The sequence below is a fragment of the Hordeum vulgare genome, chromosome 5H, assembly GCF_904849725.1.
Source record: "Hordeum vulgare subsp. vulgare chromosome 5H, MorexV3_pseudomolecules_assembly, whole genome shotgun sequence".
Classification (NCBI taxonomy): Eukaryota; Viridiplantae; Streptophyta; class Magnoliopsida; order Poales; family Poaceae; genus Hordeum; species Hordeum vulgare.
In genome coordinates this window covers 522,234,271-522,253,966 of record NC_058522.1, presented here as the reverse complement: position 1 = coordinate 522,253,966, position 19,696 = coordinate 522,234,271, and the positions used below count along the sequence as shown (strand labels likewise).

Here is a 19,696-nt window from a genome sequence, read left to right as displayed (position 1 = left end):
GTCGGTGATGAGCTCCTTCATCCAAATTCCTTCATGAGCCGCTTCTGAAGCAGCTATGTACTCCGCTTCACATGTAGATGCTGCCACGACTTCTTGCTTGCTGCTGCACCAGCTCACTGCCCCACCATTCAACACATATACGTAACCGGTTTGTGACTTAGAGTCATCCGGATCTGTGTCGAAGCTAGCATCGACGTAACCCTTTACGACGAGCTCTTCGTCACCTCCATAAACGAGAAACATTTTCTTAGTCCTTTTCAGGTACTTAAGGATATTCTTGACCGCTGTCCAGTGTTCCGCACCGGGATTACTTTGGTACCTCCCTACCAAGCTTATCGCAAGGTTTATATCAGGTCTGGTACACAGCATGGCATACATTAGAGAGCCCACGGCTGAAGCGTAGGGGACAGAACTCATCTTCTCTCTATCTGCTGCCGTGGTCGGCGACTGAGTCTTACTCAATCTCATACCTTGCAAAACTGGCAAGAACCCTTTCTTTGAGTTTTCCATATTGAATTTCTTCAATATCTTGTCAAGGTATGTACTTTGCGAAAGACCTATGAGGCGTCTCGATCTATCTCTATAGATCTTGATGCCTAATATGTATGCAGCTTCTCCAAGGTCCTTCATTGAAAAACTCTTGTTCAAATAGGCCTTTATGCTCTCCAACATCTCTATATCATTCCCCATCAATAATATGTCATCCACATATAGGACGAGGAAAGCTACAGATCTCCCACTCACTTTCTTGTACAGACAGGCTTCTCCGTAAACCTGTATGAACCCAAACGCTTTAATCACCTCATTAAAGCGAATGTTCCAACTCCGAGATGCTTGCACCAGCCCATAGATGGAGCACTGGAGCTTGCACACTTTGTTAGCACCCTTAGGGTCGACAAAACCTTCTGGTTGCATCATATACAACTCTTCCTTAAGATTCCCGTTAAGGAATGCTGTTTTGACGTCCATTTGCCAAATTTCATAATCATAAAAGGCCGCAATTGCTAACATGATTCGGACTGATTTCAGCTTCGCTACGGGAGAGAAAGTCTCTTCGTAGTCAACTCCTTGAATTTGTCGAAAACCCTTTGCGACAAGTCGAGCTTTGTAGACGGTTACATTACCGTTTGCATCAGTCTTCTTCTTGAAGATCCATTTATTTTCTATGGCTCGCCGGTCATCGGGCAAGTCCACCAAAGTCCATACTTTGTTCTCATACATGGATCCTATCTCGGATTTCATGGCCTCAAGCCATTTGTTGGAATTCGGGTCCGCCATCGCTTCTTCATAGTTCGAAGGTTCACCGTTGTCTAACAACATGATTTCCATCACAGGGCTGCCGTACCACTCTGGTGCGGAGCGTACCCTTGTGGACCTTCGTGGTTCAGTGGTAACTTGATCCGGAGCTTCATGATCATCATCATTAACTTCCTCTTCAGTTGGTGTAGGCATCACAGGAACAACTTCTTGCGTTGCGCTACTTTCCTGTTCGAGAGGGGGTGTAATTACCTCATCAAGTTCTACCTTCCTCCCACTTACTTCTTTCGAGAGAAACTCTTTCTCTAGAAAGGATCCGTTCTTGGCAACAAAGGTTTTACCTTCGGATCTAAGATAGAAGGTATACCCAATAGTTTCCTTAGGGTATCCTATGAATACGCATTTCTCCGCTTTGGGTTCGAGCTTTTCTGGTTGAAGTTTCTTCACATAAGCATCGCAGCCCCAAACTTTAAGAAACGACAACTTAGGTTTCTTGCCAAACCATAGTTCATACGGTGTCGTCTCAACGGATTTAGACGGTGCCCTATTTAAAGTGAATGCTGCAGTTTCTAATGCGTATCCCCAAAATGATAGCGGCAAGTCGGTGAGAGACATCATAGATCGTACCATATCTAATAAGGTGCGATTACGACGTTCAGACACTCCGTTGCGCTGCGGTGTGCCAGGCGGCGTTAGTTGTGAAACGATTCCACACTTTCTTAGGTGTGTGCCAAACTCGTGACTCAAATATTCTCCTCCACGATCAGATCGTAGACATTTTATTTTTCTGTCACGTTGATTCTCAACCTCACTCTGAAATTCCTTGAACTTTTCAAACGTCTCAGATTTGTGCTTCATCAAGTAGATATACCCATACCTACTCAAATCATCGGTGAGAGTGAGAACATAACGATAACCACCGCGAGCTTCAACGTTCATTGGACCACACACATCAGTATGTATTATTTCCAATAAGTCGGAGGCTCTCTCCATTATTCCTGAGAATGGAGTCTTAGTCATCTTGCCCATGAGGCACGGTTCGCATGTGTCAAATGATTCAAAGTCAAGAGACTCTAGCAGTCCATCAGTATGGAGCTTCTTCATGCGCTTAACGCCGATATGACCAAGGCGGCAGTGCCACAAGTATGTGGGACTATCATTATCAACTTTGCATCTTTTGGTACTTACACTATGAATATGTGTAACATCACGATCGAGATTCATCAAGAATAAACCATTCACCAGCGGAGCATGACCATAAAACATATCACTCATATAAATAGAACAACCATTATTCTCTGACTTAAATGAGTAGCCGTCTCGCATTAAGCAAGACCCTGATACAATATTCATGCTTAAAGCTGGTACTAAATAACAATTATTAAGGTTTAAAACTAATCCCGACGGTAGATGTAGAGGTAGCGTGCCGACGGCGATCACATCGACCTTTGAACCATTCCCGACGCGCATCGTCACCTCGTCCTTGGCCAGTCTCCGCTTATTCCGTAGTTCCTGCTTTGAGTTGCAAATGTGAGCAACAGCACCGGTATCAAATACCCAGGAGCTACTACGAGCGCTGGTAAGGTACACATCAATAACATGTATATCACATATACCTTTAACGTTGCCGGCCTTCTTGTCCGCTAAGTATTTGGGGCAGTTCCGCTTCCAGTGACCTTTTCCCTTGCAGTAGAAGCACTCAGTCTCAGGCTTGGGTCCATTCTTTTTCTTCTTCCCGGCATCTGGTTTACCGGGCGCGGCAACAGCTTTGCCGTCTTTCTTGAATTTCTTCTTACCCCTGCCTTTCTTGAAACTAGTGGTCTTGTTGACCATCAACACTTGATGCTCCTTCTTGATTTCTACTTCTGCAGACTTGAGCATCGAGTACAACTCGGGAATGGTTTTCTCCATCCCTTGCATGTTGTAGTTAAGCACAAAGCCTTTGTAGCTTGGTGGGAGAGACTGGAGGATTCTGTCAATGATAGCATCATCCGGAAGTTCGACTCCAAGTGAAGTCAGACGACCGTGTAACCCAGACATTTTGAGTATGTGCTCACTGACAGAACTGTTCTCCTCCATCTTACAGCTGAAGAACTTGTCGGAAACTTCATATCTCTCGACACGGGCATGAGCTTGAAAAACTAGCTTCAGCTCTTGGAACATCTCATATGCCCCGTGTTGCTCAAAACGTCTTTGGAGCCCCGTTTCTAAACTGTATAACATGCCACACCTGACCAGAGAGTAGTCATCACTCCGCGCTTGCCAGACGTTTAGAACGTCCTGCGCTGCTGCGGGAGCGGGAGGGTCACCTAGCGGCGCATTAAGGACATAAGCCTTTTTAGCTGCTTCAAGGATGAGCTTCAGGTTGCGAACCCAGTCCGCATAGTTGCTACCATCATCTTTCAGCTTGTTTTTCTCTAGGAATGCGTTGAAGTTGAGGTTGACGTTGGACATCTACAATATTTATAAAGACAACTTTTAGACTAAGTTCATGACAATTAAGTTCATTTAATCAAATTAAGTATGAACTCCCACTTAAATCGACATCCCTCTAGTCATCTAAGTGATACATGATCCATGTTGACTAACCCGTGTCCGATCATCACGTGAGACGGACTAGTCACCATGGTGAGCAACTTCATGCTGATCGTATTCAACCATACGACTCATGTTTGACCTTTCGGTCTCTTGTATTCGAGGTCATGTCTGTACATGCTAAGCTCGTCGAGTCAACCTAAGTGTTTCGCGTGTGTAAATCTGGCTTACACCCGTTGTATGCGAACGTTAGAATCTATCACACCCGATCATCACGTGGTGCTTCGAGACAACGAACCTTCGCAACGGTGCACACTTAGGGGAATACGTTCTCGAAATTTTAGGAGGGATCATCTTATTATGCTACCGTCGTTTTAAGCAATAAGATGTAAAACATGATAAACATCACAATGCAATCATATAGTGACATGATATGGCCATTATCATCTTTGCTCTTTCGATCTCCATCTTCAGGCATTGCATGATCATCATCGTCACCGGCGTGACACCATGATCTCCATCATCGTATCTTCGTGAAGTCGTCACGCCAACTACTACTATCACTACTACTATGGCTAACCGTTAGCAATGAAGTAAAAGTAGCAAGCACAAGGCGTTGCATCTCATACAATAAATTAAGACAACTCCTATGGCTCCTGCCGGTTGTCATACTCATCGACATGCAAGTCGTGAAACCTATTACAATAACATGATCATCTCATACATCATACATGCAACATCACAACTTTGGCCATATCACATCACATGTCAAACCCTGCAAAAACAAGTTAGACGTCCTCTAATTGTTGTTGCAAGTTTTACGTGGCTGATTTGGGTTTCTAGCAAGAACGCCTTCTTACCTACGTGACAGCCACAACGATGATATGCCAAAGCTATTTACCCTTCATAAGGACCCTTTTCATCAAATCCAATCCGACTAGAGTAGGAGAGACAGACACCCGCTAGCCACCTTTATGCACGATGTGCATGTCTGTCGGTGGAACCAGTCTCACTTAAGCGTACGTGTAAGGTCGGTCCGGGCCGCTTCATCCCACAATACCGCCGGAAAAGAATAAGACTAGTAACGGCAAGCAAATTGACAAACCATCGCCCACAACTTTTGTGTTCTACTCGTGCATAGAATCTACGCATAGAAAACCTGGCTCGGATGCCACTGTTGGGTAACGTAGCATAAAATCAAAAAATTTCCTACGCATGTTCAGATCTTCCTATGGAGAGACCAGCAACGAGAGAGGGGTAAGAGCATCTTCGTACCTTTGAAGATCGCTAAGCGGAAGCGTTGCTAGAACGCGGTTGATGGAGTCGTACTCGCAGCGATTCCGATCTAGTGCCGAACAACGGCACCTCCGCGTTCAACACACGTGCAGCCCGGTGACGTCTCCCGCACCTTGATCCAGCAAGGAGGAGGGAGAGGTTGGGGAAGAAGACCAGCAACACGACGGTGTGGTGTTGGTGGAGAGACGAGGTCTTCCAGCAGGGCTTCGCCAAGCGCCGGCAGAGAGGAGGAGGAAGAAGTGCAGGGCTGCGCCGAGGGAGAGGGAAAACTGTGTCCTCCAAAGGCCAAAAGCGCCCACTATATATAGGGGAAGGGGAGAGGGGGTGCCACCCCTAGGGTTCCCACCCTAGGGGGTGCGGCAGCCCTCCCAGATGGGGGGTGTGGCGGCCAGATGGGGAGGAGGGGTGGCGCACCCCTCTGGTGGGCCTAAGGCCCACCTAAGTTAGGGTTCCCCCCCTCTTTTTCTTTCCCCTGCGCCATGGGCTGAGTGGGGAGGCGTACCAGCCCAACTAGGGGCTGGTTCCCACCCCCACTTAACCCATCTTACCTCTTGGGGTCGCAGCCCCCCTTCGGTGGTCCCCCGGGACCACCTCCGGTGGTCCCGGTGGTCCCGGTACGTTACCGGTGATGCCCGAAACACTTCCGGTGTCCGAAACCATCCGTCCTATATATCAATCTTTACCTCCGGACCATTCCGGAGCTCCTCGTGACGTCCGGGATCTCATCCGGGACTCCGAACAACTTTCGGTAATCTCGTATAACAATTCCCTATAACCCTAGCGTCATCGAACCTTAAGTGTGTAGACCCTACGGGTTCGGGAGACAGGCAGACATGACCGAGACACCTCTCTGGCCAATAACCATCAGCGGGGTCTGGATACCCATGGTGGCTCCCACTAGCTCCACGATGATCTCATCGGATGAACCACGATGTCAAGGATTCAATCAATCCCGTATATGATTCCCTTTGTCTGTCGGTATAGAACTTGCCTGAGATTCGATCGTCGGTATACCTATACCTTGTTCAATCTCGTTGCCGGTAAGTCTCTTTACTCGTTTCGTAGCACGTCATCGTGTGATTAACTCCTTTAGTCACATTGAGCTCATGATGATGTTCTACCGAGTGGGCCCAGAGATACCTCTCCGTCACACGGAGTGACAAATCCCGATCTCGATTCGTGCCAACCCAACAGACACTTTCGGAGGTACCCGTAGTGCACCTTTATAGTCACCCGGTTACGTTGTGACGTTTGATACACCCAAAGCACTCCTACGGTATCCGGGAGTTGCACAATCTCACGGTCGAAGGAAAAGATACTTGACATTAGAAAAGCATTAGCATACGAACAATACGATCTAGTGCTAGGCTTAGGATTGGGTCTTGTCCACCACATCATTCTCCCAATGATGTGATCCCGTTATCAATGACATCCAATGTCCATGATCAGGAAACCATGATCATCTATTGACTAACGAGCTAGCTAACTAGAGGCTTGCTAGGGACACATTGTGATCTATTCATTCACACATGTATTAGTGTTTCCTGTTAATACAATTATAGCATGAACGATAGACGACTATCATGAACAAGGAAATATGATAATAACCATTTTATTATTGCCTCTAGGGCATATTTCCAACAACATCTCCATTCCTTGTTGAGAAGTTTCCCATACTGCATTAGAATGACATGGTATATAAACTATAGAGAAACAACCTCACAATCAAAATTATGCTTGTACTGGTCATCTTCCTGTTTGTCCTTTCTAAAGGAAAAGAGTATGCTCTTGTGGAAGTTAATCTTATGACCCAATAGCTGCTCACACACACCAATGATAAAGTTCCTGTTCTTGACCTTCTCAATGCCATGTTCCGAAAAGACGTTAGTGTCGTCCACATACTACAAGATAGATACTCCACCGTTAACAAGATGAGGGATGAGGCCACCCACTTGGGTAGCCTCTTTCACACGATTGACGTGCACTGCAAGAAAATGTTTAACAATGTTGAAAATAATTTGCGACAAAGGCCCTGCCATAATCCCTTTCTCACCTCGAAATAATGGCCAGTGTCTTTTTTTATGTTAACATAGGTTCTTCCACCATGTGCAAATGAGTCACTAGTTGAAATCATCTTGATCGGGAGTCATTCGTGTGCATAGTTTGTTGCACAAAAGGACATGAAAATGGAAAGTGCGCGTCGCAGCCCGAGATCAAATGAGCTCTAGGTGGACAGTAAAATCCAAAAAAATCAAAACAAATTCAAAAAAATCTGATTTTTTTCGGTGACAAACATTGACAAAAGTTCTAACTTCATGCAAAATTACATTACGAAATCACATTTGTGGAAGCCGTGGCAAAAAAACAAAATCGATACTCCAAAATGCTTTGGAAAGTAGCATTTTTAGAGTATCGATTTTTTTTGCCACGCCTCACAAAAATGTGATTTTCTGGTAAAATTTCGCAAGATATTAGAACTTTTGTCAATGTTTATCACAAAATAATAGAATTTTTTGAACTTTTTTTGAAATTATTTTGATTTTACTGTTCACCCGGACTCATTTGAGCTCGGGCTGAGAAACTCCATGTCCCATGAAAACTTGTCATATGCAACAACCCCTCCAGGATATGTCAATCGAGCATGCTTTACAAGAGCATGGGTCGGATGAATACATAACAAACTAAGTTGGGCAGGTCTCCCATATTCAGGCATGAGGCAAAATCTGGCTACGAGCCAAAGTTTCAAAGCAATATGTGTGGTGTGCTGAACAAGAACCAAAAAGGAAGTAGAAAGAGTGATATGAGGGGAACATAGATAAGATCAAATATGTGTTTACAAGTTACCTTCAATTTGTACATAGATAAGATCAAACACGTGTTTACAAGTTACCTTCAATTTGTATTATTGATCAAACAAATCTTGTGCATCCTTCAAAAATGGTGTATATATATGGAGGGCAAGCGTATGTTCAATAGTTATGCACTAATACTCTGTTTTTCTCTTGATTCGTGCCATGACCCACCGCCCAAGAACTCGTCCATGCACTTCTACAGTAGTTTTCCTACGCGAGAAGGTGTGAAGGTGAAGGATCAAAGATGTCATAAATGTCGACTAGAGGGACGGGTGAATATGTGACTACCAAACAAAATTCTTTTATTGTCTACTTTTAGAGGCTAGTGCAGAAATATATGTTCTCTAAACATGCAACTAGACGATACACCCCTATATGATGTGTTACAACAAGCTAGCAAGCTACACAAGGCAACACAAAGTAATAAAAATAATTAAAGCTAGGGTTCATAGACAATTGAAAGTGGTGGAGACGATAATGTAACCCGAAGTTCACACACTTAAGGATGAGCTAACCTCTATTGGAGAGGGGAAACAGTGGATGTTCCCACGACAATAAATGTTCTCACCTTCTTCTTTGAGAACCTCAAGCAATGAATGCTTAGGTTCCCTACCGCTAGGGAAATCTCTTGGGGCGAGCTCCAAACCATCACAATCAAGAAAGGGGAACAACCACATGATTTGGAAGCTCATGGGGAACACCAAATGTCCAGGGTTCCCCACTAACCCAAGAGTAACATGACTTGCTAGGATCTCAGGGGAATTAGTTAACTCGAGTTTTTATTGGATGGATTGATAGATCGGGTGATCGTCTTGCTCTCTCCAAAAAATGGAGTGGATTGGATGGCTGTAGAGGGAGGAATCAAAGATTGAAGCTTTTAGATCAATGATGTGAGTGTAGTTGAGTCCCTTCTCGAGGAAGAAGGGTGTATATAAAGGTCAACCCAAAATTTGCTTGTTCTTCATTGTCTAGTTATGTTGGACAATCTGACATGTCGAATGTTCCGACACAATGTGTGAGCATGTCATAGAATCTGGACATGGTCGGATATTGTCTCGGAATATCTAACGTAATGTCCGATCTGTTAGATATGTCACACAGTCCGGCCAAACGTCTGACACCGTTCAGAAACACTGAATGGAAGTATTTTAGGGCATTCTTTCTCTCATAGGGTGTGGATGGTATTTGGCTTTATGTTCAAACGATTCCACACAAGATACATGTCGCATTCCCTCTTAATAGCACGACATGCCTATGACTCAAAAACGAGAAATCGTGGACGGGAAAATTGACATGTTGTATTCTTTTGTCATTTTAGCTTAGGAGGTCGCCCACCAACAAGATGTTTCATTTTCACATATGTGTAAACTGAAAGCACACTTGAAACATAGTTAGTCGTCTAATCTCTATTACCATTAAACAGCAAAACCCTCATTAGGGGTGGATCTCCTTCCAAAAAGGTTTGTTTGCTCTTCTACCGCTCAGACACTATGCTCCCCTATGTCAACTCAAAGGAGCATGTGGTGTCGTTTTGGAGCGACACTTAGGGTGTGTTTGGTTTGAGAACCAAAAGGCATGGCATGTCATGGTCTCGTTCTGAAGGAATGGGTTGGTTCCATTCTTGTGTTCGGTTGAAGATAAAAAATGTCACGGGTTCGTTCCATTCTTGTGTTTGGTTGGAGATATGAAATGAGAAGAATATGACTCAACTCACCTTGTGGGGTTATTCTTTTTTTATCAAAATATTATATAAACTCCAGCAACATTTCCATTGTATTTTTGGTTTTAACAATTAGCAGAGGTGTTTTCTTTTTTCTTCTTATCATAAGAGAAGAATAACCAGGTGATTCCTTCGATTTGGTGGAATCACTTGATGAAGCATATATAGGGAATATTCCTTTTCTGAGGATCACCCGATTCCGGTTCCATCTTCAACTAAACATTGGAATGGTGGACCGCCGACGGAATCAACCCATCCCATGCCACTATATCCTCAAAGCAAACACACCCTTAGGTTAAGTGTAAATGTTCAACCGAGCAATACAATAAAGGCATGAAAATGATTGATAAGCTAGGGTTTTTCTTATGTATTTCATGCCTTTAGAGAAACCAATATACATGTTATAAAATGAGTTATCTCGTAATATTGTCTCTAGCATTTAATGTTGTGAGATAGTAACTTTATGACTGATTAAAATTAAATCAAAAAACTGTAAATAACAGACAAATGTCTTATCTTTCTTCCTAAGAGATCATCTCTTAACTATGAGAAGGCAAAACTCGGTTTTCCTTTCTTTCTCTTCCGCTACCACTAACCGCTAATATAGGATTATTGTACACGTCCTAATAAGGCATATGATTGGATAGGTAACCAACCCGTTGGGCTTAGTCAAAATAAGGAGAGTTGCTTCCATGTTGTTCCACATTGGGCGACAAGGAGACAACCCTAGCCGCTGGCACCCTTGGCTCCTCCTTCGTTCCTCCTCGCAGCCTTCCATGGTTGTTGACAGACAAAGCCTGTGGGATAGACGACATTGATTGGACCTCCTCATTTTGTGTCGGGGCGCATCTGCACTAGATTGCGAGTGGGGTGAATGTGTGCTTGCGGGCTGCAAGATTTGCAAGGGGGACACTCGTATGAGATATGAGTCGTGTACGTGTGTCATGTCTATGTTGTGGTGCATCGATTTAGGCTAGGGCGTGCATGGATGTGGCTCGACTTTGCAATGGACATGCATCACAACCGGTGGTAGCAACCCACAATGGTACCCGTGGTGGAGGATGTTGAGGCGGCATCTCCAAGGATGTAGTTGACAGATCTATTAGATGGATGCAATGACGCTAGATCTAATCATCACCTTACGTCTAAGTGAATGACGCTAGATCTAATCATCACCTTACATCTAAGTGTCCCTCGGGCAAACAATGACCGAAAGTGGCGCTACGAGCTATTATTTTTGTTGTTTTGTCCATCGGGGGTGGGGGGGGGGGAGGGGGCTAGATCACACAATGTTAAGGTGTGTTGAGCCCTTGTTAAAAGTGTTGCATCAAAGCTCGGCTCAGGGATGAAAAACCCTAAGTTCAACTTTTGGTTGTATTGTCAAACATTAGGGCACATGCAACAATCCCTTCTTAAAGGTTTCGCCTAGAATAGCAAATAATCGTTGTTCAATCACATGTCATAGGGCTTGTGATAAGATTATGAAGATTGGATGGCCTTGCCTTTTTCAAGCCAATTTTGTTCGACATCAATGATTGTGGAAGTTTGTTTGGCATCGATGATTGGCTTTATCATATCTGGTTACACTACTCTGATGTATGTGTATTCGACCTAGCTCGGTTATTTATTTAATTAATTTTCTGCTTCGACATAAACTTCGATGCAGTATTTTTATTTTTTATTTTGCATAGGGTGCAACAAAACACCAAAAAAGATATCATGCCATACAATGTATGCAAAGTTCAAAATATGTATAATACCATTTTGTCATGCCCATAGTGAAGTCTGATAGAACTCATATACAGACAAAAGAATCAACATCTTCAGAATACAGCTTTCGACGTGCATGCTTTCCTTGGTGAAATTCCAAAAAACACTTTATGTGTCTTTGTTCTTCCAGGTCAGGCAGCAACCAATCACCAAAGGCTGGAAATACCAGTACATGGTCTTTCCAGGTTTTTATATAGAACACAAAACAGGTATACATCAGGTGAGAAACAATCATTCAATTTTTCCCAGGTGTAATTCCGACTACGACGTTGCTGACCTGCGTCAAGTAAACAGAGGTCACTAAGCACTCTAAAATCCAATCAGCATTGTAAGAGACGCAATTCAATGGACTGTTGAGACATAAATAAACGGGGGCCTTACCAGTTTACCCTTTTCGTCGACAGTCATAGGGTTCTCAACAACAACGGTTACATTCTGGGGCTGAGATGTGGGCTGCAAGAACATGAAAAAATGAGATAAATCATTCTACTCTCCAGGAACAATTTGTTAATATACAACACATGTCTCTCGACATACAACAGAAGCTGATGAAGCATTATATGCAGATTCATTTGATGTAGGCCTTGGACATGGTGCAGGTGACATGGCGTTTATCTGAAATTCAGAACACAGAAGGTTTAAAATCAGTAAATTTTGCTGCTAAACAATTACATGAACTTGCGCATGATGGTGTAGGACAAGGGTTAACTTACTCCAGTATTCGTGATAAAATCGCAGATGGCACATTTGACAGAAGGTGCTCCATGTGGATACATCAAAGTTGTCCGGCACCGACCACAATTCACGTGGGCTATATTATTGACTGCATTATGAGCAGAAGTGGAAATAACTTAAGTAAGAGAAGAGATCCATACATAATTGGAGTGTAACATTTCAATGGAGGCAGTATAACATGGCCTACTAGGGAAAGCACAACACACATTTTCAATTAACTACTCCCTCCGTTCCTAAATATAAGTCTTTGTAGAGATTTCACTAATGGACTACATACGGATGTATATAGACATACTTTAGAGTGTACATTCAATCATTTTGCTCCGTATGTAGACATCTAGTGAAATCGCTTAAAAGACTTATATTTAGGAACGGAGGGAGTAAATAGCATGTTCTATCAAACTTTCGGCATGCAATCGAGGCTGTACTAGAGAGTAACAATAGACTAAAAAAAAGGGCAGCCCGGTGCATGTAGCTCCCGCTTGCGCAGGGTCCGACCAATTTGGGTCTATTGTACGCAGCCTTTCCCTACATTTCTGCAAGAGGCTGTTTTCCAGGACTTGAACCCATGACCTCATGGTCACAAGGCAGCAGCTTTACCACTGCGCCAAGGCTCCCCTTCAGAGTAACAATAGACTAACAATGTAAAATCGACCTGACCATAACACGCTTCTCCATGTGAGGCTGCTATCATTCTAAACCATATCACGTGCCACTAAGGTCTTGCATCAGTATTTGTGAAATTAGGAAGACAATTGACCACATCTAAAGTTCCAGGATGACATACATATTTACCAACAGTATATTAACAAAATTCCAAATTCCTCTGACAAATTAAAATGCTTATGTATCAACAGCATAAATATGGAAAGCTCATAAGAAGAAATACCAGAATATGAAGCAGAATTAGCATTACCTGGTCTGACAAGATTGACTGTACTGCAACATGAGCATCTCACAGTGTCTGCATTACGGGTGTACATCAGCAAAGTTCGGCAACCACCACATATAAGCTGAGCCATTTCCACTGCTGCATTAGAAAAATTGTAACTTATGTAAGCATTTTTAAAATTTGTAACTTATGTAAGCATTTTTGTTTCAGATTAAACCTCTATAAGTATGTTCATATTGCTTGAACAAAGTATAAACCTTAAAACAGCACCTTTGGAAATCTTGTAAACATAGGGGGCAAACAACTACTAAATGACTGATATTGCAAGAATTGACACTTTCAATGGCAAACAATCAATAAAACCAGCACTGCACGAGCTACATGATAAAAAAAAATATGATGGGAGCGCAAGGTATGGTGGGAAGCGAAAAGCAATGTTGCCTGAAGCTTTTACTAAAAAAACAAGTTGTTAATCCTTCGGAAGTCTGTGCTACTTGTATATCATGGTAAGATTTTTATTGCCGCCTCAAGGGAAGAACTATTTAAGTGAGGATACTGAAGGTTTTCTACTTATCCGCCATATAACGGAGACATAAAAGCAAGATAGCCAAGGGATCTAATGTGAGTATGGTTGCCTGATTGGCGTAAAACATGGCAAAGACATTCATTCTTTAGGTTGGACTCTTTGGAACTCAGGAACATAATATAATCATATAATGCATGAATGGAATGGCATCGAACTATGAATCACACGGTATTTCAAGACAGAAGAATATTATAGATGGCGCATTTGCATGATTAACAGTAAAAAACTTCAAAAAATTGAAATCAAACATTTTTTTAAGAGGAGCAGTAGAGAGAGAAAGAGAAAATGCATTGGAGATTGGACTTTTCAATGGAATTCATATCAGCTTTGAGGCCATATTGATTTCGCTAAGGGGGGCACGAAAATGTATTATGTAGGAATGCAACAACTCCATTCCTATTTTCTGAGTGACCCTTTTTAAGAAAAAAAACACAGTATTATGATCCAAGATTCTTGTGAAAATCCGATAATCTAAACAGCATTTTGGCACATTGGTAAGCAGGAGGTAGCAGAGATGTCACAGTTGGGATACTCCCTCTGTTTCAATTTACTTCACATACAAGTATTGTCTTAAGTCAAACTTTGTAAACTTTGACCAAGTTTATGAAAAAATTATCAACATCTACAATACCATTAGATTTACCACTGAGTATATTTTCCAATCATATATATTTGTTATTGTAAATGTTCATATTTTTCCTATAAAGTTGGTCAAACTTATAAAGTTCGACTTAGGAAAAAACTAATATGCAGAGTAAATTGAAACGGAGGGAGTACAAGAATAACAAATGGAAGATTGCATGAAGTGAAAAGGACCCAGAAAACACAATTTAGTCAGTGGATGGAAGGAGGTCCAATTCTGGGTTCCACTGTAGTTTCAATGCTACGAACATAGAATTATCAACAGAGCAGTTATAATCCGAACACTACAAAAACTAACCACTAACCCAGTGCAAATAGATGCATGCACAGATCCAAAAAAAATATGTATCCACTATTCAGCTGTGAATGTACAGATTTTTGTTCTTAAGAAAATAGTGTGTATATAGATCAAACTCAAACAAACTTTTCTTAGTCAAAATTATAAACGGTTTTGTTATTTCCTGTGAATTTACAATACTTCTCTATGCTTTTTACAGAAAACCACTTGGGCTTTTGAGAACAAAAGACAGATTTATCCATCAAACTGATATTATCCATGCTGGAGTAAGTATCCTACAAGCAGCAGGTAGTGAAACTAGGCATGCAGAAGCTTGAGCTAAAGTAACACAGAAAAGAATCTGACGAAGCTAAACATGTGTGTAGCCAGAGTGAAATTTAAACCCCATGCTAACTCTTTGGCTAGCATGCACTCATAAATGTTTCCTTCCACATAGGTTTTATAAGAGTTGTCATAACTCTTATTTGACCTCGAAATTAACATTCCCAAAGTTGAACCTCGGGATGGTTATACACGTTGTGAGGCCATGCCAACACGAAAAGAGCAACTGAAATGAAATGACGCTGCAATCAAGTACCTGGCGCTGGGGGTGGCACGGCGGTGATGGCTCGGCACATGGCGCAGCACACGCTGGGCGCCCCTGACGGGTAGGCCAGCACCCTCCGGCAACGGTGGCACACGATCTGGCTCTGCATACCTGCAATCGAAGCTGGGGAGAAAGAGGAGAGGCAACGGCGTAAGGAGCAAGGCATTGGAGGTTGCGTCAATACGGCACCAGCAATGGCCAAAATCCACCAAAACTAAATCTGATCGCCCGACCAATGACCCGACGAGGTTGAGAGAGCAGGATTGGGGAAAGCGGGACCGACCAACCCTACTCTATCTACCCCGCGAGCGCAACGCGCGCCGGCCGCTCCCCGCGGATCTGAGCTCGCTCGAGATCCCGATCGTGGAGCGGCAGGTAGGTGGGGTGGGGAGGCTGCTTACCGGCTCTGGACGAGACTGGCCGCCCGTCCCCGCCCTCCGGTGGCTCCGGGGAGAGGCCCGCCCGTGACAGAGGGCTCCTGGGTCGTTGCGACGGGCGTGCCGGCGATTCTCGCCGGCGGAGGCGGCGGGGAAGGGGGGAGAAAGAGGATCGGAGGGGGAGAAGTTGATTCCGGATGGGATTTTGTCCGGGAGGAGACGCGGTGAAGGAAGGAGAGTGGTAGCGTCGTCGTCGGTTTCAGCTCTCCTGACAGGCAGCCCAATGGGAAAAAACGAGGAATACTTCCGATTATTCACGCGGTGGTTCTCTCTCGGTTCTCCCACGATCGCACTAATTTTGTGCTGCCCCTGCCACGAGCTTATATTTTTCTTTAAAGAACTTAAAACCATCTCCAACACCCGCACAACCGCTTAAAAACCGAGCACCCGACCTTGCAATATGTTCATTTTTTTTATAATATATGATGATATTTCAAACATCAAAACAAGACAAAGCGAGCCCACCGGTGCTTCGGCCGCCGCATCATCCGCCGCACGCCCTGCAAGTCTCTTCTTCGATCGTCTAGAGGAGTCGTCCGCCGCTTTGTTTTTCTTCCCAGACACTTTGCCCATCTTCGCCACCGCCGCATTTCGGAGCTTCGGGAGGGCGGCACGTGGTTACACGGCGGACGTCGGCGCGACGCCACCCGTCGCCAAGATCGTCTGTGACGCCATGAAAAGGCCACGCACGAGATCGGTGGTTGGAGGAGCATCGACGGAGACGAAGCCAAAGCTCCCCGCGCTAGGGTTTGCGCCGGCGGCGTCGCGGGTGTAGGGAGGGGTGAGGGGGATGTCGGCGCGGCCATCCAACGGGCGAATTCGCCGACGGCGGCACGGGCTGGGCGAAAGCGGCACGGTCGAAGAGGGTGCGGCGTGGGCGCTCGAGTGTGCAGCGCGGGAGTGGGCGCACGAAATAAGCAGCACACGATGCCATTTCGCCCCGCGCGCTGAACCACTTATGCCGTGCACTCGATTTTTGTGCCTCCGCTAAAGCACCCGGAGCGGTTGCGCGTGCGAAAAACACAATTTTTCCAACGTGACGCTTATATCGCGCGGTTGTTGGAGATGCTCTAAGATCTTTAAAGTTTATATAATGTTCTAAATGCTCTTATATTTCTTTACATAGAAAGTATTTATCGTGCTAGGATATTGTCTGTATATTGGAACCGAGTATAAACATTCTTGTATGTTAGCTTATGATTACATGCTCATCTTAATGTGATGATGTAAATAAATATTTATCAGATCTTGCCCATGATTTAATTTTATAGTTTGATGAGAAGTTCGGTAAGTAAATTAAAAATGAAATTGTCTATACATTGCAACGGAGTATAAACATTCTTGTATGTTAGCTTATGATTACATGCTCATCTTAATGTGATGATGTACCCCCGTAAAAAGAATGTGATGATGTAAATAAATATTTATCAGATCTTGCCCATGATTTAATTTTATAGTTTGATGAGAAGTTTGGTAAGTAAATTAAAAATGAAATTGGTTCAGAAGATTGATAAATTAAGGTGATTGATTGTCATATGAGGAAAGGTTGAACGACTGAATGATGGAAAGAAAAGTAAAAGATTAAACCTTATGTTCTTTTTAAATAAAGTAGAGATAACAGAAATAACCAAGAAAAATACATTAACTGTACCCTGCCACAAGGCTGGATCTGTTGGTATATTTATATTTGTCATGAATATATGGCAATACTTCCTCCATTCCAAATTACCAGTCGAAGACCCACCAATTATCCTTTTATGTTTTTTTTATGTGAAATAGAGTTCACATCATTATATCTGTATTTTAGTGTACCTATTTGTGATTACAATTTTGTATCATAAAAGTTACTACATCATACTTTCTCCATTCTTAAATGTAAGACCTTTTAGAGATTCTATTATGAACAACATATGGATATATGTAGTTATATTTTATGATGTAGATTCACTCATTTTGTTTCGTATCTAGTCTATAAAAAATCTTTAAAAGATCTTATATTTAAGAATGGAGTGAGTAATAGTGTAATTTTTTGTCAAAGGCTTGTCCTAACAAAATATGAATGTGGACACAGGTTTCATTCTTGCTATATTTGTTGATCTAGTATCATCTATATTTTTTGCTTCTCCTTGTTCTTCCAAAGTTTGGTGGTAATATTCTATGAAGCGAAATTAGAGAAGCAAAAAAGCTAAATTCACGTATGAATAGTGTTAGTGTTTTTTCTTCGTTTGACACTATTTATGATGGATTTGTCTCTTTGTTTCTCAGTGTGCATTTTGAATTTTTTTAGGGATTGTTGACATATGCGTTGTGAACATTCATGAATGTTTTCAGATTTTTTGAAATGTTTCAATTTAAATTTTGTAAGTTAGTACTATGAAAGCATGTGAGGGCTGGAGTCACTGAATATTTTCCCGGTCGTCAAAAGTTCAGATTCTTGCTCATGACCTCACGGCTGGTGGCATTTCCCCAAAAATCTAACTCCTTGTTTGAATGGATCAAGAGTCTGTTTTCTACTACTTCCTTCGTTCCTAAATATAAATCTTTCTAGAGGTTTTACTAATGGACTACATACGGACGTATATAGACATACATTAGAGTATAGATTCACTCATTTTGCTTCGTATGTAGACATCTAGTAAAATATCTTAAAAGATTTATATTTAGATACGGAGGGAGTATTACGCTCGTTGAAGATTCATACACGTTATCCGGGCCAAGATGCACGACGCTTCTTCTATATTTTCATTTGTTTATTTATTAAATCCTATGCAACACCTTAGTCCTATGCTTAGGCAGTAAGAAATGTGGACATGTTTTTCCTAGAAGTAAACAAAGACGGAATAATCCGCACGAACATGAGAATTTAACATGAAGACGTCTTTTTTTCTCTTCCAAATTCAACAAAAAATGTTTATAATTAACTAGTTGATCGCACAAGCCCCTCAAGCCGCTTCCATCGCCAACCACATGTCCTTATGGAACTCACACACCGATCTCTGCTTAGCCCTATACTCTTTTCACGGGACATTGCTCTCGTTGCCACCACATCGTCTTCTTCAGCCAGCGGTTTCTTTTAGCTCCGCTCTTGCTGCCGCGATTCACTTTAGCTCCACTCCTGCTTACGCTTCTTACGCCCTGTTTGAAATCACCTAGATTATATAATCTAGTTTTTATAATTTATTCTGTCTCCAAACAGGACAGCTTATGGTGTAGATTATATAAACTAGATGGATAGATTATTAAAAACTCATAATCTACTCTATACCATCTAAAATCAGATTATGGATTGCTAATGACCCATTATCCTTGTAAAGTTGGAGATAATTACATTCCTACCACCGCCACCCTCCTCTTTTTTTTTAAAAAACAAAGGGCAGACAGGTCATTATCCAATGTAAAACCTGGATTACAGTTTATATAATCTGGCCTCCAAACATGGTCACCTAGATTATTTTTATAAACCAGATTATATAATCTATCTTCATAATCCAGATTATCATAATCTATTATGGTTCCAAACAGGGCCTTAAGTGCACCGAATAAGGGGTCCTCGGACCGCTTATCTATTTCTATGGGCCGGACTTCTGGGTCGTCCTATTGTCATTATTGGACTCTCGATAGATAAAAGTGATGTTGTATTCAAGACGGATTCTTCCGAAGACTTGGCGTGCTGACAGCACAATTGCTTCCTAAGGTGATTTTGATAATTAATCACAACATATGCATCATTGGAGTAATGATAGCATCCAAGTATATTTCAGAAAAGTTTAAAGATGCCTTGGTTAAAGGATTATGAGGAGAAACCCCTTGATGAGGGAAAGGAATAGGATTTGCTCAAGCTTCAAGCAAGAAGACTCTATATTTTACATTTGTGAGAAATCACTTTGAGTCCATAGGAAAGCAATACTATTTAAAGGGAATGAGATACTATGATGAATTGGTTGCTCAAGTGCTTAGAGGAAGCCACAAAAATATTCAAACTAATTCTCCCACAAAATATCTTTGTCCAATGCTAAACCAGCAAAATCAGTATCACCAACTCTTTCCACTCGGCCCTACCAATTTTCCACCACACAGATCTTATGCACAA

The 19,696-nt window shown here is 42.5% G+C and overlaps 1 protein-coding gene across 2 annotated transcripts; it reads right to left on the bottom strand.

Moving 5' to 3' along the window:
• Positions 1-11,392: 11,392 nt before the first annotated feature.
• Positions 11,393-15,878, bottom strand: LOC123452126 (protein LOL3-like). Of its 2 annotated transcripts, none has more exons than XM_045128713.1 (7): positions 15,571-15,878; positions 15,161-15,292; positions 13,082-13,192; positions 12,144-12,253; positions 11,968-12,045; positions 11,812-11,883; positions 11,393-11,707 (listed from the first exon to the last, which is right to left on the bottom strand). In XM_045128713.1, the coding sequence occupies exons 2-7, from the start codon at positions 15,276-15,278 to the stop codon at positions 11,666-11,668; spliced, it is 531 nt and encodes a 176-aa protein (XP_044984648.1). In that variant the 5' UTR covers positions 15,279-15,292; positions 15,571-15,878; the 3' UTR covers positions 11,393-11,665. The 2 variants fall into 2 exon arrangements, with proteins under 2 accessions (XP_044984648.1, XP_044984647.1); XM_045128712.1 differs by having other exon boundaries at positions 13,082-13,195; positions 15,571-15,877.
• Between the last annotated feature and the right edge of the window lie 3,818 nt (positions 15,879-19,696).

Excerpts from the sequence above, each read along its gene's own strand:
- LOC123452126 (XM_045128712.1), bottom strand. The coding sequence starts at position 15,278 with ATGCAGAGCCAGATCGTGTGCCACCGTTGCCGGAGGGTGCTGGCCTAC. Across the intron at positions 13,196-15,160 it reads CGTGCCACCCCCAGCGCCAG|CAGTGGAAATGGCTCAGCTT; the intron begins GTACTTGATTGC and ends TTTCTAATGCAG. Across the intron at positions 11,708-11,811 it reads TCGACGAAAAGGGTAAACTG|GTCAGCAACGTCGTAGTCGG; the intron begins GTAAGGCCCCCG and ends TACTTGACGCAG.